Raw genomic sequence first — 22,593 nt, forward strand, 5'->3', positions numbered from 1 at the left:
CCCCCCCTGGCTGGGCGTGGGCGGGTCTGCCCCTCTGTTGGCTGCTGGGTGGCGGCTGCGTCTTGGTCGTTCCCTGGGTCTCGTGGGGGTGCTGTGTTGCGGGGCTCTCCCTGGTGTTCGGGGCGGCGCCGCCCCGGCGCGGTCCGTCGCTCTGGGCCCGGCGACGCGGGTCGGGGCCTGTGGGCCGCCGGGGTGCCCCGTGGTTCCCTCTCCCCTCCCCCTTCCTCCCCCTTGCTTCCTCTCCCTCTTCACCTCTCCCCGCCCGTCCTCCGCCTCCCTGTCCCTTCTCCCTCGTCGCCCTTCCTCCTCCTCTCCCCCTCTCTCTGCGGCCCTGCCGCTGCCTCCTGCCCTTCCTGTCGTCTCCTTCCCCCGTCCCCTCCCCCTCCCCTAGGCCGGGGGTTCCATCCGTGGCCCGGGTCTCGGCGCTCCGGGGGCCGGGAGAGTGGGCGGGATCGGTGTTCTGCCCGCCCCGCTCCGGTGGACCTCTGGGCACTTCGGGCGGGCCCCGGTATCCGGGGGGCGAGCCCCGCCGGGGTCCCGGTTTTGTACAATACATTTTAGGGCACATAACACACTTTGGGGGGGAGTGGGGTAGGGTGGAGACACCGTCTCCGCCCTGCAGCTCCCCTCCAATTTTAATGCACCACACAACTGGGGGGGGGGCATCGGTTGGGGCGGGCCGCAGCATGGAGCAGTGCTGCGGTCACCTGGCGAACTCAGTAACAAGGTTAGTTTTTCACTTAGATCGTTGGGGTGACGACCGGGGCCTCTCCCCGCTGGGCCTGGGGTTCGGGGATGCCGCCCGTCCTCCGGTGCCCCCATCTCCCCTTCTGCCCCTGGTGTTCCGTCCCTCCGCGTGGTGGGGTGGGCGCGGGTGCCCTCTCCGCTCCGCTGCCCGGCCCCTCTTCGGCGCAGATGCCTGGGTGCGGTGTGTCCCCGGGGTCTGGGGGTCGGGGGGTGTCTGGGGATTTGGGGACCTGGGGGCGTTTGGGGCTGGGTTGGGGTGGATGGCGGGGGTGTGAGGGGGCGGGGGGGTCGTGGGGGGAGTGGGGGTTGTGGGCCGGTGGGGTGCCTGGTGGGCCTGCAGTGCCCCGTCCTGCTGCGTTGGGTTGGGGGCGCGGGCCGCATTGGGGTGGGGGGCGCTCCTGCTCCTGGGTTTGCTCTCCGGCCGGTGGCCCCTACGGGGCCCGGGGGTCGTCCTTTGGCGCTGCCGCGGCCTGGGGGGCTCTGAGGTGTTGCGCTTGGTCTGTCCTGGCGGGGGTCGACGGCTCCCCTCTTTGGTGGAAATTTTCATGCATGCCAGATCCACCATACCAGCATCTATCGAAACTCAGACACAATTTGTTTCTCCCTCAGGTCATTGATTCGGTGGAGGCGGGTGTCTGTGGATCTCACTCTGCTTCGTCTGTCCTTTCTACCTTTCCTCAGTTTCTCCTTCAGGCCCTTGAGGTCTCCCTGATTTGTTGGAATTTAGATGTCTCTGGGGTTGGTGAAGGACTCTGGTTAGTGGCCCGGTGGGTGGTGTCTGGTCGGTGCTGGGCTTCGCTTTTCTTTCTTTTCTTTGGTCCCTCTTCGGGTCTCCTGGCGGCCCCACGACTCTGGCTGGATTTTGAAGTGTTCGGTTTAGGTGAACAGTATGGAAATTCTTATTTTTTTTTGCACGCACACACACACACATACCAAAAAAATAAAAAAATAATAATAATAATAAAAAAAAGGGAGAACAATGATGATGACATGTCAAATGATCAATACTGAGCTCTCCCCAAAAAAATAAAAAAAATAAAAATAAAAAAATAAAACCTGAGGTGACACATTCTGACAGCTGAATTTTGAAACTCACTTTTGTAACAAACTGTTAAAAAAAATCATGACCCTGAATAGAAGCTAAGCCCTCCTTTGAAACCTTACCTTTAAACGACGACTTCTTTAAAACCAGTGGTCAAACATTTTAACAGCTGACTTTTTAAACCCAATTTTGTAGCCACTGTTATATGGGACCTTGACTGAAAGCCAAACCCTCTTTTGAAACCTTTCTTTGAACCCTGACTGATTGAAAACATGAGGTCACAAATTCTGACAGCTGAATTTTTCTACTCAAATTTGTCACAATTAACAAAATCCTGACCCTGGTGGAAGCCAAGCCCCCTTTTGAAGACAGGGTTTCAAAGTAAGGTTTCAAAGGAGGGTTTGCCATACCCAGGTTAAGTGTTTGATTCTGCTACAGCAAATGGTTGGCCAGTGTGTGGTGGAATGTGGACAGCTTTAGGTACTGCTATTTTGCAGGTTTTCTTCCTATTTTCTCTCTATTAAATCAGAAAAAACATTAGGGGAAATTTGTATTACAAAAAACAAGACTGTGACGATTAGAGCTCGTCTCCCCCAAAATGGGTGCGATCGGAAATATGCTTTGAGCACGCTGCTTCACTCAGTCAGTACATTCAGAAACTCAGAATGTTGTTCAAATGTGCCATTTGGTTAGTCAGAATGCCCCATAAAAAAAATAATTTAAAAAAACGGAGCTGTAAGAATAAACGTACATAAGTTATCCCATATTTACTCTTATAGTATTGCAAAGCATGAGTCATGCTCTTGCAGCTGCAGAACAGGAACTGTGCCCTTATTACAAGATAAGGACCGAAACAAATAAAAGCAGAGGGCTCGGGTGTGTACGCCTCAGAAGGGATCAAAGATTGTAACTGAGCACACTGTCCGTTCTCCTCGCGAGTACAAGAATCTAAGTCTCTATTTTTTATTAAATTAACCTGACAGGAGCCCAGTGCAGACAGTATAAGGAAAGTGAACTGCCTCCTACAGTACACAAAAAAATGTCCGCTTAATAACAGTTCTGGCTTAATTTAACCAGAATCCAGAGTTGCTTTGTAGCCAAAAGTATAATTCTGAAGTATGTTATAAATCTTTGTTGTGGAAACTGAAATCGAGTTGTCATGACTACCATTCGTATACTTCTGCTCTTCCGGAGGAAGGAGAGGGAGATAGAGAAGCAGAAGAGGAAGATGTAATGACTGATTTTGTTTCGGTGGACTTACAAGTTGAATAGAGCAAGTCATCCCTACAGCTCTGTTGGTAAATTGTATGAAAATGCAAATGAACGCTTCTTCAATGTTTTCTCTCACCTTTGCTGCATCATCACCATCATCAGAGTTAAAACTGAGAAACAAACTTCTGTGGCTTGTGTGAAAGGTAAATTTTGTTCCTTTATCTTAGTAGGATTCGCTTACACAGGTCAGTTATACAGAAAATGGTGGTCCAAATCCTTGTCCTCAACTCCTCATCCCATTCCAGCACAGCAAGGTAGACAAAGGTTTAATGCCCACCTACAGTTTGAAATCATCTCTCCAACTCGTTCTTGCTTTTTCTGCTTTTCTTTGAGTGATGGAGCGGCTTCTGGAGCCGCTGTGGAAAGCGGCAAGCAAGGTCAAAGGTGACGGAACAGAATAATCCCTTTATGAAATATTCCTCCTCTGCTGAAATAAGGCTGGCGTAAGGAAGGTCAGCATGTATTGGCTCTGTCTCTCAACAGCCTCAGCCCAAGATTGTAATGCTCTATTCTCTCACTTGCTTACCCTGAGAAGCACACAGCTGCCGTATCATACTGGACTTGCCCATATAGCTTAAATGAGAGAGAAGGCAGGATTAAAGTCTGAACATGGGTGCTTGTAAGCATGCCGGACCTGTTTCTTCTTCTCAAGACATAATCATATGGTTTCATCGCATACCTATAAATGTCAGGTGTTCCTTACTATATTCTGCAACTGTATATGGAGGAGTTCAATGTGTCTTAAGTACATTATATGTGACTCATGTGTTAGTCATCAGTCATGCTTCTCTCCTTAGCTCGGGGGTGGATCAAGCTTGTACTGCTTCAAGAACACAAAATCCAGGATTGGGCGTACCGGTGTGATGTGATCAGGATATAAAAAAATATTTAACTTTCATCTACAACTGTTGATTTGAGCCGATCGTCTGCATTCAAACTAGCCCGTCAAACAAGATTTTCCGAAGCTTAGTGGATAAGTGGACACAATTTTGCTCAAAAGGCTACCATTGCTTGTAATTGGGAAAGGTTTTTTTGTTGGCCATTCAGGCAAGTTGTCACAGTCATGAAAATAGAGCTGGTAGTCCTCTGTCAATTTTATCTATCTATGTTGTGTTGTTTGCTTTATTTTTCTTGGCAGGACTTTTGTCTTTTCTGGCCGATGTTGCTGTTATCATATATATAAATCTTGATGGACTCTTTTCTCAAGTATTCGTCCTATGAAATCAATTAGAATTTTCTCTTCATTTACTGTATGTTGTGAAACATTGACATTTGGCATTCTTGTGCCGACTGCAAGATGACAGCAACAGCCATTTTTTAATGATTTGTAAAGTGAAATATTGGTGGGTTTTTCTCACCTGGTTTTCAATGCACCTTTAATTGCTTGCATTGGGACTGTTGCTCTCAGCAAGTCCCCTGTCTCATCAGTTGAATATTAGTATATTGAGAAAATAATTTTCACAGGTGGTCTCTTTGGGAAGGGGCCCAACCCCCCTGTCCCTGTTCCAATTAGAATAAGAAGGAAAGGACATTTTCATTGGTCGCGTAGTTTTGTTGTTGCCAGCATCTCTTGGCGTAGAGTCAGTTTGTAGCAATTTGCATCTCTGTCTCAACCAGAAAAAAAACAACAACCCTGCCGAGATGAGAATTACTGACCTTCTTCAAGCACGAAAGCCAAACAAATTATGTGTAGGGTTTCCTATCAAATAATGTGTTGGAAGCGTGGGTAAACACAGCTCCAAGTCTCTCCATGTCATATTTGAAGCTTTAGCATAGATTCCTGTAAAATTTAATGGCAGGTAATCGGTATGTCCCTACTATTTATTGACAAGTAGGGGTGCACCGCTAACAATTTTCTGGCCGATCACCGATCCCTGATCTTTAAAAAGCTTGACCTGCCCATCACATTTTTGTCCATCTAAATATTTTTTCACAACGTTCCAATTTTGTTTTATTGTAAAACATTGAACAATACCAGTGAAACAATACAGACGGGCTCTTTTAACTGCAATAGTTCTCTCAAATCAAAATGAAAAGCCTACTAGTTATCTCACAGCAGAAGAGGGCACTGCTTGACTTTTTCGGACCGCTGCGGAGGGGAGATGAGATCGGTGGAAAAGATCGGTTTTGTTTTAAGAGCTCGGCGGATCAACGATCCCCCCAAAAAAGGAAATTGACACTGATCCTGATCTTGGCTGACCGATTGGTGTACTCCTGTTGAAAAAGTATTGTTTTTGCTGGTGTTTGTGTGAGAAGGCTGGACAGGAGAAGTTGCTGTCAAACACTTTGTCACTAATCTATCTATCTACCAATTCTGGACAATATTTGTGAATCAAGTGAAAAACAATGCTTTAATATTAAACACTGCTCATCAATGAAGAAAAGCTTTGTAGAGTTAGTATCAGATGCAATCATAGCCACACCTTATAAAAGAAAACAGCTCTGTCGGTTGGAAATTATTAGTATGTTGTTCCTGGGAATGAGCTCCAAAAGCCTTTTGGAGTTGGCCAATGATCGGTCATCGGTGGTTAAGCAGTGGCACAGTCTGAGGTGACAGCTGTTTGGAAATGATGGATGTCTGTGGAAGGAAACTATGAAAAGGGGCAGCGTTTCACGGGGACATCACTGAACCATAACCAAACCGATCATGCTGAACAACGCGTTACATACAGCAGTACGTTCTCCACGGGCTCTCTAGAACCTTTCATGTCTGTCACACGTGCTCAGGGTGAATCTGCTCTCATCTGTGAAAAGCACAGGGAGCCAGTGGAGGACCTGTCAATTCTGGTTGTCTGTGGCAAATGCCGGGCAGTGAGCACAGGCAGGCCACCCTCGTGTCTAGTAGTAGTTTCTGATTGTTTGGTCAGAGAAATCCACACCATTATTTTGTAGGCTTCTGGTAGTGCCCATCCTGTTCCTTATTGCACAAAGGAGCAGAAACCGGCCCTGCTGACGGGTTAAGGACCTTCTATGGCTATTTCCAACTCTCATAGAGTAACCACCTGTCTTTTGGAATCTCCTACATGCTCTTGAGACTGTGCTGGGAGATACAGCAAACCTTGCGGCAATAGCAACCCTTGATGTGCCATCCTGGAGCAGTTGGACTGCCTGTGAAACTTCTGTCGGATCCAGGTACCGTTGAGGAGAGAAAAATGTTGCGGCCTCCACCTATGAAACCATTCCTGTTTTGGAGGTTGTCTTGTTGTTGTTGCCCCTTTAGTACACCTGTTGTTGATTTCATGAACACAAAAGCATCTGCAACTAATTACCAACCCTCTCTGTTACTTAACTCACCAGATTAATATACGAGTGCTGCTATACTCAGATTAGAAAGTGTGCCTTTAATTTTTTTCAGCAGGATATTAAAGTTATATTCAAGGATCTTCTCGAAAAGTAGAAGCCAAACATCTGTTTGTCACACTTTTTTTTTTTAAATGCGCATGCGGAAGACCATCCTATCAGCTCTCCTGCTCGTCCGAGGGAAACACCTATCAAATATTGATCTTCTTTATCATCATCTTCTTTAGTGTCTGCAGCCGGCCTCACTTCATAGACGGATGCCCTCTTGCGGCCATTTTCAAAGTATGAAGTGATATCGGTGGAGCTACAACGATGAATGGCTGAGTTCAAAGCTCAGCAGCTACATGCTACGAAGACTCGAAGTGCGCATGCGCAGCTAGAAACGAGCACCCACGACATTATTAAGGCAAATTGAATGACAGGATTGAGAACCAATCGTTAAGATGATCCACCCGGAAGACGCAGCGACAAAAGATCCTTGAATACACCTTTAACTAAATTGCATTGATTTAGGTGTAACATGTAAATGCACTGCTTTAGTGAGCTTTGTGTTATTTACATTGTTCCAAGCTGAGAAACATAAATGACTCATGTTTTAAGAAGACATTATTAAGCATTGGCAAGCACAAGCAAGGCTTGAAATAACTTTTTTTTGTTTGTTTGTTTTGAGGTGCACTTTTGTTAATCAACAAATTCATTTTAGGAGCAACTGTATAATTTTGATGAACAATTTGCTACATCTTAATGTTGGAGGCCGGAAGGAAGGGTTTCATTAAACAATACAAACATGACAATATTGTATGAGGGGCGTCATACTCTGAAGTACTCACTGACCACCTTGTGTGATGTACTGTACTTGTCACCATGGCAATAAACAAGACACTGGATGTGGAATCATAGATGTTATGCTTCTGGTGGTAAATAGATCTAATAACTGTAATTTATGGTGTACAGCAGAGGTCCCCAACCGTGGTCCTCAGGGACCGGTATCCAGCCTGTTTTCCATGCCTCTCACAGCCAACACAGGTGATTCATATCATCAGCTAATCAGCAATCTCTAGAGAAGGCTGATAACGATCTCCACCTGTGTTGGCTGTGGGAGACATGGAAAACAGGCTGGATACCGGTCCCTGAGGACCAGGGTTGGGGACCTCTGGTGTACAGTATATAGGTATAAAACATCCATCCATCCATCCATTATCTGTACCTCTAGTCCTCACGAGGGTCACGGGCGTGGTTGAACCTATCCCAGCTGTCTTCGGGCAGTAGGCGGGGTACACCCAGAAGTGGTTGCAACTTGCCAGCCAATCATAGGGCACACACACAAACGAAGAATCATTCACACTCGCAATCACATCTAGGGAGAATTTCCTATTCGATCTCACAATCTGTCCGCCACCGTGCCGCCCTTTATAAAACATATTATTATTGTTATTATTATTATTATTATTGTTATTATTATTATTACGATACGATACGATACGATACGATACGATATACTTTTATTTTCCCCGTGGGGAACTTTTTCCTGGACTCCGTCCAGTTGCAGCTTACAGTAAAGAGAAACAACAGAATAGGAAGAGATAAAATAAATAAGAAGTGCAGCAATAAGTAGAAGACTTCACAGAAATATTGTTGTTGTTATTATTATTATTGTTATTATTATTCTAATTATCATCTTCATATATCATATATTATCATCATATATCATACAAAGTAGCTGGAAACATGAAGTAATTAGTTTTATTTTTCATATGATTTTTTCTCCTATGTAATCGATCATAGTGATGTGCTTTCAGGATGAAAAACATTCACAAGTGCATGTGATTGACATTCTGGAAATACATGGTATAACTTGTCTGTTATACGTACATACATTTAAATTATTATGAAAAAATATATAGAGCCTGCAGCTGAGTAAAGGCTATTAGTACTTTCATAGGTAATCAAATTATGTTTAAGTACAGCCAAACTGCATGTAAACAGCAAATGGGGAGTCGAGTCATATGACTTGGACTCGAATCAACTGAAGTCACTGATTTTATGACTTGCATCAAAAAGTTCTGAAAGGCTCGACTTGAGTTTGATTTATGCATGACAAGTCAGGCTTCATAAATTTAAATATGTATTTTTTTATTTTAAATATACTGTGCCCTTGGTTGTTTTTTGTGCGCTCAGTACACCTTGACAACCCCGACCACTAGTAGGCTATGCTATGTGACGAAACCTGAGGCTGCCTTGTTGAGCAAATTGTTGTGCTTGTTGAGGGCGCTCCAAAGATAAATACATTTGAACTCAGGGATAATCTTTTTGATGAAAAAGACAATAGCAACATGCACGGCTTGAAACTCAAAGGTAAGAGACACAATATGAGGTTTACCTACATTTGTCTGTCGCAGGTCGGCTAGCTGTGTGAACTTTGAAGCTTCAATCTTAGTTACCTAGCCAGGTTCGCTACCTAGGTTAGCTTGATTGTTTAGCTCACTAATAGCTGGTCAAATATGAACTAAATTCCTTGTCAGTTAGGCATTTAATTGAGAAGACAACACGGTAAAGTGATAGATTAGCTGCATGTTCCGCCAACTGTGCTCAGTTGAAGAATGGGTGACTTTAAACAAAATATTCTATCTTCTAGGACTAGGTTGTCAGAAGTAGATTTGTCAAATATTTTCAGTGTTCCGCAAAATAATAATAATAAGAAAAAATGGCCCGTGTTTTCAATACTTTGGGAGGAAAGTGAGACTATTGAAAAAAGTATAAAGGTAGTCATTCTGTCTCTGGTTAACAGGCAACATGTCTATATGCAGGAGAAATGCGTTGTGGGAAGGCATACATTTATACTGTACAAACAATGGTTGCTCTCACAATGTGCACCACACACATACACATTCACATAGAAAAGATGTGATGTGTGTGTGTGTTTTTTTTTTCCTTCAGCAGAAAGTCACTGAGGGATGCTCATATGCTCTTTCTGGCAGATGCAATTGGGACTGGCCGTAAAACACAAATCCACACTCATCACTGCAAAAACTGGTAGAATGAGCATAGCCAGCTGCTAATGGACCGTTTGCTGATTGCAAAGCTCTGATGAGGCACTCTGCCGCCTATTAAAAGTCCCGTGCTTGGAACATATTTCACTCTCAAGCCTCAAATGCTGGAGGGTGATGACGGGAAGGACATATTCACTCACCCTCTTTCCACACCCTCTTAGACATTTTTTTGCGCGTGGATACACTCAAACATGTTATAATGAGCTGACGGCTAAACTTGCACGTCCCCTGTCATTGCGGATGGGAGGCTCGGATGTAAAGAATGTGGGGTTAATAAAGCATGCTTCATTTGCTGATGAAGATATGATGCAGAAGTGGGCAGTCTTACTTTAAGGCATTCAATTCAACTCCCTCTCAACTCTCTCTCTCTCTCTCTCTCTCTCTCTCTCTCTCTCTGTCCCTCTCTCTCTTCCCAGCTGGGCTACATTGTAATACACACATGCTCACTCACACAAGCGCTCTGCCTTTCTGATACAGACTCTCTACTTAGTGGCTTGGAGAGAGGACTGAGGCTCACAGCTTCTCAATGAGGGGACGCAGCCAAGAGAATACAGAGCAGTCATTTCTCGGGAGCCTTCCGCTGCATGCGTGACAAGGAGTGTGAGGGTGGGGGTGGACGAAAGAAGCTCCCAGTCATCACAACATAGGAGTTCTACTTACGGAGAGGCAAGGAAACGGCTGAGGCAGAGGAGAGGAGAGGAAAAGAGATCTCCACGTGTGAAGCTGATACAGCAGTGACATGATGAGCCACTGCTTCCTCCATCCAGTGGGTGACACAGTCCTGAGGCTGCGCTGGCTTTGGTGACTCTTTTGTCTTTCTGAGGAATTCAAAGGAAGTGAGCAGTGCAGATCCAGAGGACGGACTATCCAGAAACTAAAAGAACAGCCTTTGCAAATCTGGAATTGCAGGCACAAATCCCAGCTTTCTACAACATGGATGAATTCAAAGAGGAGTGAGTCTGCTGGGGAGTCAGCCATTCCAACTGAGCCTTGGTCCTCCTGAACTTACTAGTCAGGTGAGGTCGCATTGGAGGGGCATCTCTGGTTTTGGGGATGGGAGAGTGGGGTGGAATTTAGTAGCTGGAACTTTGTGAAGCTGCTCTTGATGTGACTGCAGGAAATCAAATAGATGATTATAGAATTGGGTTTCAACCCTGATATAATATGTGTTTTAAAATGCAAAAAAGTTTACCACGCAATAGTTGAGTGGGTCACTGCTGTTGTGCGGATAACATAAATCTACCCACACATGAGTGTGCGTATGTCCATGCAGGTCCAAAATCTCACCCTGGAATGATGAAAACAAAAACTGCACTGGTCAAGGTGAGGCACTAACAGCTTAAAAAAAAAAGTCTTGAAAGAGAGGGTCGGCTCTGTTCTTTTAGAAAAAGCTTGCGTTTCTCCCTGACCATTATAAAATTAGGGATATTTTTTGGGTTTATGGTCATGGATGGCTCATTAGAGCTTCAGTTAGTCTGTGTTCCGCTGCACATGTAGAGCAGAGCGTCGTTACTGCCGTTACCCCATAGCCTTTTGGATAAAAGAAATATAAAATCAGCGATGACTTAATCAACAGAAGGGTCTTGTTTAATGTCTAATGATCAACATGACAGGTCATTCTTGAACCATGTTTTTAAATGAGACGTGAACCAGTGTTTAAGGAATAAAACAATTCAGCTGGTCATTTTTTTGGGTAAGTTATGTTAATGATCATAAACTTTATTCACCTATCAAACTGTTTCAATATTAAACCATTCATTCTCAGATACTGGTCAAAGGGGTTTAACTGTTTGTATAAACGTTGGTTCAACATTCATCAACAAATAAGGTCAGATATCCTGTTATTATATTGCACTTGGAACATTTTCTTTGATTCTGTTCATGTTAAATTCTAAAAAGCTTTGGTGATGTTCAAAATAGATCTGGAGAGTATTAATAGTTAGGTATTATTATATGGTTACGTTAAATACATTTTGGTAAAAAGTGTCATCTAATATTTGTTACCATTTGTTATTCAAGACATTAGATGAGTAGTATATCCAGAGAAATTGAATAAAAATGACTGGTTTGCTCTTTTTTTTCTTGATGGTTGTCGTAATCATGTAGTTAATAGCCTTAGTCAACCACAATCTAGTTTTAAAGAAAGTGTGCACAGACCCATTGTATTCTATTCAATGGAAACACAAACTAATAAGACTTGGAACGGACAGTATCTCTTTTAAATTAGAGGTCAGCCGTGTCTCCCTACGTCAAGGCAATGACAGAAGATATCAGCAGTGGCTTTAAAAAAAAAAAATCCTTTGGTGTTACTCAGATGACATGTATTTTATCGATGAAATCGAGTATGTGAAAAAAATCATGCTTGGTTTTATGGACAAAGTCAAAGCTTAAATAGTGGGCAAATGTGACTGTGCCCCAAAGACCTACTTGTCCGGGTTTGAAAGTTATTGCTCAACAAAATACGGAAATACATTTGTTTATTTTATTAAAACTACCTTCCTGAGTTGTATTTGGCGCCAAACACACTCAAAATGTACAGGAAATATGTGTAACAAAAATAATAATACAGAAGTCAATTCTATCTGTTTGCTTTGACTTTTCTCTGGATGGTTTGGATTTTGTCCCCGATACTACACTTCCTTCCCATGATACAAAAACACACATCTTAATTGAAGACTCTAAATTGCCCATATGCAGGATAAATGTTTGACATTGACCAGTCCAAGGTGTACCAAAAGTCAGCAAAGATCACCCACACTCCTGAACAGGATAAAATTGACAAAATAAAGAATAAAATTAATGTCTAGGATTAATACTGCATTTTAGTTATGTAATATATATATATATATATGTATGTGTGGCATTTAACAGAGATATTGCTTTCAATGATGTCCACTGTGAGTCCAATTGAGGTGAGAAATTGCTTGGATTAGCTGACAACCAGTCCACAGTGTTCCCCACCTTTGGCCCATGTAAAGTGGAATAGGCTAATTAAGGAAAATGAAAAAGAAAATTGACGGATGGATAAACAGGAAGTTGAATTTAAATAAATGTATTTCAATAAATACATAACAATTGAAACCTAAACAGTGTCGTTGTTCCTTATGACAATAGGCAATAGTGCATTCATGCCTTGTTGATGTTGTAGAAGTTTTAAAGAAGTTTGTAGTTGTCACTCTCAGTCTTCATCAGAGATTTGGGCATGAAGTTGCCTCCCCTCCCAAGTGGCATGGATTTTGAGGGCATTATAAAAGTCCTGCTGCTTCCTGCTGAAGTTGCAAATTGTCTCCTTTACCTTGCTAGAATTTTGGACATTGTTGTCATGGTAGCTGGCTTTGTCTCTCTGCAAGTCAGCTCACTGTCAAAACAAGGCCAAACATGGGGTTTAAAATCAGTTAAGTTGAAAGTGATGCTGATACACCAAACACTCATACTGTACGTAGCGAGGAAAACTGCTGCAGTTGCTACCCTGTTATGGTTTTGTGTTTTTATCGCTATTATTAACAGTGCTCCTTGAAAGTCACATTGTTTCAATCAATCAATAAATTAATCAACTTTATTCAGCAGTCTGTTAAAAAAAAAAAAAAACATACACAAGAAACAATAAAATGATTTTTGTAAAACAAAGGTCCAGTGAAGGAAGTTGGTGGCTTTGATGAAGTAGTCTTTGTTCAGTTTTATTTGTTGTTAATTATAACAAAAACTGATGTAAAACCATTATGCTTATTGGAATGACTTAAGTAACATTCATCCATACTTATGAACAACCACTTCCAGTTACTTACTATATACTGTATAGCAAAGGTCCATCCTACAATATAACCCACAATAAATATACTGTAAATCATTCAACAAACAGCCAAGAATAAACATGAGTTGTAATGTATATTATACGTGAATAAGCAACTTCACCGACGTTCGCGTCAACAAAACAGTAGTTATACTGCATGTAAGCTATTAAAAATTCATGCCTTATGAGTAAAGCACAACAGCCCTCGTACTTTTGAACATCCCTGCGCAGGGTGGTGTGGGATGGGAGCAAAACATTGATATTTTGCTTTATTACCTTGCAGTTATTTGTTGATTACACAGGATATATATATATATATATATATATATATATATATATATATATATATATATATATATAACAAATACAACAAATACATTATAGCCTCACTTATTAGCTACGCTGATGGACTTCTGTGTTAAGTGAAAGTGACACTTGCCTCCTTTAATTTTTCCATATGTGGCCCTTGGGGGAAAAAAAAAAGTTTAGACATGCCTGATTTAAATGAAGAAGCTAACCTTATTTTTAGACGAACTCATCTAAACATGTCTATGAAATTTCATTACCGTACATATTTAAAAATAAATAAATAAAAACTTTCATATGAATTTCTCACAGGGTTTTTTTTAACCGGAATTAATATCAAACATATAAATGTGATTTATATTTAGTTATTCTTTCCACGTACAAAATAACCTTGTAAATATCATGTGCAATTCAGGCCTCTTGCATTTTCATTCTGCACACGTTCAAATACTGAATAAGCATCTCCCATATCGCTTTATCATATTTATTTTATCTAATTTCGTTTCGGTGGCTTTATTTTCACAAGTCTTGGGACTTACGGGGCTAACTTAGGACCTTGTGTATCGTAATGCCATATAGGTGCAAATGTGTGATAGTATGACAATAAAATGCCTTGAATTATAAGTTATCAATTTTACACTTCCACAAGAGAGTTTTATTTTGAAAACCTAATGAAAATACATTTATGTGCACATGACTTTAAATGAGTCCATGTTACTGAGGTCATAGTGATGGGTTCACTTGCTGTTTAGATAAACAAAAGGAGAACAATTTGGCAACCCAGTTTAGATTAGCAGCAGGTACAACTTTTGTTTACCAATAGCCTGTTACTACGACAATGTTAACTGGTTATTTGCATTTGAGTTGACCGCTATTTAGATGTCACTGTTGCCAATAGACAATGATGACCACTGAAGTTGAAGAGTGATTGGCGAGACTTGAACCGTTAATGGAAACCTAAAAGTCAATTTTGACTATTTAGGTAAAAAAAAAGAAGTCATTTTACTGGTTTTGTTAATGCTATACTTGTTTTAATTAGGGTATCAAAGGAAGGAATGTCCCTCACTTTTGACCTTTCCGTGTGAAGTTTGCATGTTATTTTCTCTGACCACTATGTTTGCGTCCCATGTTATATTTATGTAAGGTTAATTGAAGACTCTTTAGTTAACTATAAGTGTTAATGTGTGTGTGAATGATTAACTATCAATACAGTACACCTCTTGTCTGGCCGCGGCGTTATCTTGGACAGTCTCACTCTCTAGTCCACCAGTGATCCTTAACAGAGTAAACGTCTGGCAATGGGTGGATAATTGAATTATATCCTGTATCTACTGCTTGAAAGACCAATGATAGCTTTATAACAAAATAGCATGAACCTTACACAAAGCGTCTCCCCATTAGCCAAGAAATCACAATTTCATCGACTTGAACAAAAATTGCGAGGTTGTGTTATGACAAAAACGGCAATTTCCACTGAAATAGCAAATTGCTTTTTTGTGAAAAAAAAAAAACTGGGGCAGTTTGGCAGAGGCTATATTCCTGGACCTAAGTAAAATTTAAAACAATAAAATAAAAAAACACAACTTTGAGCTGGTCAATCATAACTTTTGCCCAAACTACAAAATTGTGATATCTCTAAAGAGACCATATGTTATTTTACGTCATTTCTTCAGGCCCAGGTTCAGTGTGGTAGCCCCTTCAGACCTGCATTTTTTCTACTGGGCAAAATTTCTTTTTTTTGTTGTTGTTGTTTTTGCTGATTTTGACTCTTCCCACATAAGAACAACTTGGAATTCTTTTTTGGGGGTTATCTCTTGTTTTTAGTTGTTATAGTGGACGCCAGGATAATACGGCTGTAACGTGTTGTAAACATTCCAAGCTTATACGCAACAATTTTAACATGAACATCATGTAAATCAACTTGCGATTGTGATTGGTTAGTTAAGATCCAATCATAAATCAGAAATGTTGACATCATCCAAATTATGCGTTTTATTGGTTTAGACATGGATATGTCATGTCCACTGCAACTATCTATGGGTCTGAAGGGGTTAACATTGCTCAAGTTAAAGCTCCCTCTTTAAATATAAAAATGAGTAGGGCTCAATACTCGGACCTTTGCTGTTCAGTCTCTTTATAAATGACTTGCCTTCAATCTGTGCTGAAGTCTGGTGCCAGCTGTATGAGGATGATGCAGTTTTCTATGCACCCGCGCAGCAGGCTGTTGATGCTCTACGTATATCTTTGGTCAAGGTCAGGCAGTGGCTCATCAGTAATCAGTTGGTTCTTAGTCTTTCAAAAATTGTGTTAATGTGTTTCTCTTAAAAAAAAAAAAAAGACAAAGATAATTTAGAACAACATTTTCATAAACATTCACAAAATAAAAAATAAAAAGAACTCTAACGGAATGTAGATATGTTGGATTGGTACTTGACCACCAACTTAAAATCCTTACTCATAGAAAGGAAATCTCAAAATCAATACAAAGGAATCTAAACTGCTTAAAATTAATTAGACATTACCCAGCCAGGCTGCCCTACTGTACTGTGATATTTTCTTACATCTCCTACTGCATGACACTTTGGGCTCAAGCAACTTTCAGTGCCACCAAATAAATCAATTTGTTCCATGTACAGTCAAACTTTAAACGTAATTGATTAAACAACAACAACAACAAACCATTTGGCACCACCAATGCCACAAGTATAACCTCCTAAGCTTTGACAGTTTTAGAGAATTATGCTTTCTCAAATTAATCTACAAGCATATAAATAACATAGCACCTGAGCCACTCAATCAATTATTGACAGACAAAACATCAAAACCAAAAGTTCCGCAAACCAAAACGGTAAAATCCCCTTCTGAAGCACAACTTTCGGACAGTTATCCTTCTCTTACAAGAATTGTAAACTCTGAATCACACTGCCATGAAAAATAAAGTCCATCCTGGATTCTAAGACGTTTACTCCCAAAAATAAAACTTGGCTCAAGAAAAAACAAAACTGTACTCACCTGTAAATAGGATGACTTTTTTGAGGCATTACTGAATTTGATGGTATGTTTTATGTTTTTAAAAATATTTATATTTTAAAATTGATGTATGCTTTATATTGTCCAGTAACGTCACAACTTAATGTAGGTTATATGTCATATACTGTAAATGTAATATTAAGTTATTGATTATGAATTTAATGGTTATTTGGGCCTTTTTTTTTTTTAAATTGATGTCTATTTCACATTTTGTATTGTACTGTACTGCAATGTTGTGAGAGGAGAACCCAACTGGGGACTGGAGTTGAAAATAATTAGTATTAGCATTAGCTATAACCTCTGTATGCATCACATCAGCTGCAAGTTTGTAACTTTGTTTGACTGTATTGTCCCTGTCAAATAAATATTCATTATTCTTATTCTTATTTTTATTCTTATTCTTATTTTTATTCTTATTCTTATTCTTATTCTTATTCTTATTCTTATTCTTATTCTTATTCTTATTCTTATTCTTATTCTTATTCTTATTATTAAGACATCATCTTCATTATTAGTTATCATTAGCAAGTAAGTCAATGGACTCTCATTCAAAGACTGCTACAAAAGCAACTTAACTCACTGTCTTGTCTCCCAATCTGTGCTGCCCTGCAGAATGTCCTGGTTTTTGGCCATGTGGGTCAGCCTCAGCTTCTTGTTGCTGTGCCAGGCGACACTCTACCAGACCATCCAGCAGCACCATGTGGCCCGACCTGGTCGCACTGACATTCTCACCCTGGGTAAGTGTACAGCTTTGTCCGCTTTGAGCTTTACAGCACAGTGTTGGGATGTGAGGTGTGACTTCTCCACCGGGGCCACACTTCTCAGCTTTGGCTGTGTAAAAGCAGCAGCTGCAATATGTCAGGATGATTTGCCACAGTTGTATACTGTAACATGATGATTCACCATGCTTGCAGCCATACACAATACACAGAGAGGAATGGGTGACTAATTGTGCCTTTAATTTGCTTCAGATGTACTCATACTCGCGTGTTCACAGGATACACACTTTGCCGCTTCTACACTCCATCCAACATTGTGATAGTTGGCAAGAACATGATTTGGGGTGAGAAATTGGTGACAACTGCACCCCGAGTCTTATTGGCAAATGACTACAACAAGCTAGAGGCAAAAGCCGCCATTAATGTGCCGGTAGCCAAGGGAGCTTTGATCTCTGCGCTTTGGATGGAAATGACAATTATGTTTCCCTCTTTTGTAATGAAAACCTTTGGCAATTAAGCCAGACGCCTTCTGCACTGCAGGGGCAACCGAGGAGGGAAGCAGCCTAGGCAGATTTAATTCTCTGATTATGAAAAAGCTTACTAGCGGTGGTAATGGTGTAAGAGGGAGTGTTACGGGTAAGGGGAGCTTTTTTAGTCGAAAGCAAAAAGGCTTTCTTTAAGCCTCTAACAATGAGCGTTCCATCCCTTGCTGAACCGTCAGACATTAGCGGGGATTCTCTCCAGAAGCCAAGCGGCTGTTCAACAGACGCTATCTTCTACTTAGTTCTCCCGGTGCTATGCATTGCATTTGAAGCACAGGGAAAAAGAAGAAACAAAAAGCCAAATCAAATTCCTGTTTTAGAATGCTGGTGACTTTCAAGCAGCATGTCAGAAAACTGAATTACAGTAGTTCTACTACGAAACAGCTGACAAGTAAAAATCCAAACTATGATAGGAAGCTCTCCAGCTATCCTGCTGCTGTTAATTGGAACAAGAGGTTGACGGATGAGCGACAGAGAGATAGAAATGAATTTTTAAAGGATAGCTTTCCCTCCCGGCATTTTTTTCTTCATTTTTTTTTTGGACTGGTGGCAATTCGGGTTTGGTGCCAAAAATGTACAAGTAGCCTCAGTAAGTGTCTTTTGAATAATGCAGTGGGGTCCTAGAGGAAAACAGTGGGAAAAAAATAGCCTTCCTCCCTAACCTCGGTATGGATCTGGAAGAGTCATCCAGAATGGTTTCGTCTCAGAGCATTCTGGAAGTTTCCTTGTCAGACTCACTAACTGCATTCAAATGTGAAGATGTGTACTGCACACTCTTCGCACATTAATGCAGAATTTTCCTACTGACAGTCTTGTGTGGTTTGACATTTTCATGGATCACCCGAGGATATCAAAGCTTTGTTCAGGACATATTTTCATCTTTTTAAATATCAAATTTGTTGTATATGTCACTAGGCTGATTTCAGCTGTAGGAGCTAATACTAAATAATAGCACCAGAAGGCGCATTCACTCAGACACACATCAGTTTATCTTTTGTTTAAGGAAAAACTTTCTAATTAGCACTGTTTGCTGGGCAATCTATTGGTTTGATATTTCACTCTCCTAATCTGCTGGCTTCTGTGGGATGATGGTCAATCACAACTGGGCGCTTAGCCTTTGCCTTTTTTTAACTGCTGCTGGGCAGTGTGGCAACCACACACTTTACTGTATCATGTTTTTCTTCTGTAAAGGATTAATCTGACATCAATCTTACTCAGCCGTTGAGTGCCACTAACCAGAACTGCTTTCTCAAAATTGAAATGCTATGATGAATATTTGAATTAGAATTGATTTTATAATTTGAGAGTGTCTCCAGTTTCACGGAGGCCACTACCCTCAGATATAAATAGATGTGGCTTTGTGGCAAATACAAATGCCTTCTTGTAAAAGCCATTGTCCCTTATACATTGACACTTTGTCTTTTAAAATCAAATAACGTATTTCTGTTCAAACATCGGGATCATTGCCTTCTTGATATCCACTCACGAGACACTTGATCAGGTATAATTGAGTGAGATCCAACACACGAGATGTAAAATAAGCACTTTCATTTGTAATAAAAGAATACGAAGTCAAAAAAGTTCATGTAATGAGATGCCAAATAAAAAAAAATCTGAATTTTTTATTCAATTTATTATTTATTTATTTCAATCAAACTTGGTGTACTGAATGTTGTTGATACTGATGGCACAACACTAAATCTCAAATTTTAGGTCAATCAGAGCAGGGGTTTGGGAGCTATGGCCCTCCAAATGTTGACATTTTTGGCAAAAAGGGGCGTGACCTGTTTTCTTTGAACCCTTATAACTCAGGAACTACTTGGTCAATCTTCATAAAACAGATCTTGTTGGAAAGGAGATTGGTGCATATATTTGTAGTGTTTGACCTTTTGTTTTTGTGGATCATGTGACTTAACAATTTTCATGAAATGTAATCTTTCACATGTTCTCTAAAACATATGTTTCAGAGTACAGTGAGATATTAGGATTCAAAAGAATGTGGCCACACACCTTTTTGCTGAAAATGTCAAAAATTTAGATTCAGGGTTGTGCCATCACTATGACCAAGGCCACCAAGTTTCATTAAAATCAAAATCTGCTCGGTTAAACCCACCAGGTGATTTGGCATGAATGTACCCAATGACATTTATGCATCACAAACTATCCCCCACAGACAAATAAACAAACAATGATAGAAGAGTAAGGATGTGTGATTATCTGCGTCAAGGTCATGATGAGCTAGAAGTACATCTTGTCTTGTCCTGTTGAATAATGTTTGCGAAATCACCCTATGCAAAAAAAATAAAAAACACTGCTGACATTGCATACCACATAAATGATTTCAAAATCTTTTTTTTCTTGCTATCCCAAATGTTTCCATGACAAATGGGTGCACTGAGGCAGAGATTGAGTAACCAATCGCTTGACTGCTTTGTCACCTGCTCAGGAAGCAGAGCAGCGCTCTCGCTGGCGAGCCTCTAACCTCCCTCACGTCCTGCTTGCGCACCTAAAGATTGATGGCGGCCTGATTCTGTGCAGCCAATTCTGCTCGCTCAAGAAATAATCCACTTCATTGACAGATGGGCTGAATGTGACATGACACACACAAGCTGGGCTGACACTTTATACACCTGCTAGAGTAACATGTACAAGTGCTCACCGCCGAGAAACACTGGAGAAACCAGGCCATGTTAGACAGCACATAGTATAAAATTCTATTACAACCCAGTGAGTGCAGCCAAGTCACATTGCGCAACTGTCAGTGCTGCCAGGACAGATTTTTGCTGTCAAATCTTAACATCATTCACTCTGTGTCATGTACGAAGTGTGATACAACATTGTCATTATGCTGTGTAAAAATGAACTAGACTTATTGTTAAGCTAAATAATTCACTGTTCATCAATACCCAGTGGGGCAGTCTGAAGATAACAGCATTTTAGCTAGTGTTTTATTTTATTATGAAGCTGACAGAGCCGTTTACGAGAGCCTCAGATCTAATAGATGAGTGTTATTCCTGGTCCAGGTGCAGCTGTAAAACTGGCCCGTAACTCTTTTGAAGCAGCATGGTGCGGATGTTGTGTTAACCATCGTTTTGCTCACTCTAAAATTGTAGGCCCTGTTTCTACTGTTATTACACAACGTACCTGCTGTTGACGTGAAAGAAAGTGATAATGATAAAATGACATCAGTTTTGACTGGCAGCTACTGGCCTGCTAATGGCCTGCTAATGCTAAGGTGAAATATCAAAGAGGTAGGCTTATGACATAAGCTATACAAGTCTAATTATGGACAATGCATTTTTTCATTGCATTATACATGTGTGCTTGTTATTCATGGAATTTTATGGTAACTTTTTGCAACATGTCTTCAAGAAGGACAAGTCACATTAAAACCCTTGTACGAAAAACAAAACAAAACAAAAAAACTCTCGCAGTACTGGAGCCAAGGGTTGGCTATTCTCTTCAATGTGATAAGTAATTTATGATTATTATTTTTACTTTCAGACCTATCGATACATATATAATTTTTATATGTGTGTTTATTTTTGATGTCTTCTATGGACAATGAAAGCAATAGTGTGCAATGAATGTACATTAAATGCATATGTGTGTGCATGTGACTGTTACTGCAAGTTCGGTCACTTGGCAAAGACACATGTCAGCTAAAGCAAAACTAAAAAGTTGTTCTCTAGTGCCACCTGGTAAATTATGGCTTTTTAAGACTCCCAACTCACATTTTTCATTTTCTACCTTTAGTTGAGGCCCTACTAAAGAAATAAATTGGGTAATCGGACTCAAACATTGGATAAATACTACAAGTGTACTATAAATGCCTATGATAATATTATTAATAAAAAGCAAAAAAGCCAAGAGTTGGACAAATACTGCACGAGTCAAGGGTTTTAAAGAGAACGAGACCTGTCTTGTTGACCTCTCAGAGAAAATGAAGCAAATGAATTTCGTAGCCAAAACACATCAAGCACATCATCATATGCAAATGGTGTGATTGGATGAACTCCGCTTCAAGCCTTTTCACAAACTGTCCAAAGATTGTAAAACTGCACTAAGGCTGTACATATCCATTAAACTTTAGGTTTTTATTTTGAGATCTAAGGGTTGCATCTTTCGGCAGAAAGAAACAAGATGCAGCGTGTGAAACCTTGAGCTTTTTTTAGGGCAGCTGTGTTTTGGCAAATGAGGGCGGATATGAAGTGATTCTCTTACATTTTGTGATAATATTTTGAAGTGCAAAGAAATCTTTTTCAACTTGGAGCTCATTTCCATAGTTGAAGCAGACTCATCATTACAATTGCTGTGAGTTAGCAGACGAAACGCACACGTACAGGAGCTTTTTTCTACATCATCTGAATTGGTAATCTTGCAGCCTTTCCTGTGGAGGTGTTGGAGCTCCTATGAAATTCATTCATCCACACAAGAACATATTTCCACATGAGCTGTCCGAGCTTTTGTTAAGCCATTAAATCAGCTTAATTTCCATCCTCATTATAGTGACTAATTAGTGTGGGAAATTTATGGCTAAACAAAATTCTATTAAATTTCAACACTTGAATAGATGCTGTGGTAGTCATATTTTTATGACGTTGGTGAAAATAAAATGATCTGAGCTCATGGGGAACGCATACATGACACAACATCAATTTTCCACCACACTATACAAAATTCAGTGTTGAGATGTAACCAGATGTGCTCAGAAAAAGACATTTGGTAGCTTTTTTAATAGGTGCTTTCATGTTTGACAAAATTAACTATCAACATTTTAGGAATATTTATCTCT

At 40.6% G+C, this 22,593-nt stretch overlaps 1 protein-coding gene across 2 annotated transcripts in view; it reads left to right on the forward strand.

The window, feature by feature from the left end:
• Positions 1 to 9,853: 9,853 nt before the first annotated feature.
• Positions 9,854 to 22,593, forward strand: part of tafa1b (TAFA chemokine like family member 1b) — a 146,735-nt gene continuing 133,995 nt past the window's right edge. For both annotated transcript variants that reach the window (XM_077574446.1, XM_077574447.1), the window contains exons 1-2: positions 9,854 to 10,427; positions 17,150 to 17,274. In XM_077574446.1, coding sequence (XP_077430572.1) covers positions 17,151 to 17,274 — 124 coding nt within the window. In that variant the 5' untranslated portion in view covers positions 9,854 to 10,427; position 17,150. The remainder of the gene's footprint in view (positions 10,428 to 17,149; positions 17,275 to 22,593) is intronic.

Source organism: Vanacampus margaritifer, chromosome 8 (genome assembly GCF_051991255.1).
Source record: "Vanacampus margaritifer isolate UIUO_Vmar chromosome 8, RoL_Vmar_1.0, whole genome shotgun sequence".
NCBI lineage: Eukaryota > Metazoa > Chordata > Actinopteri > Syngnathiformes > Syngnathidae > Vanacampus > Vanacampus margaritifer.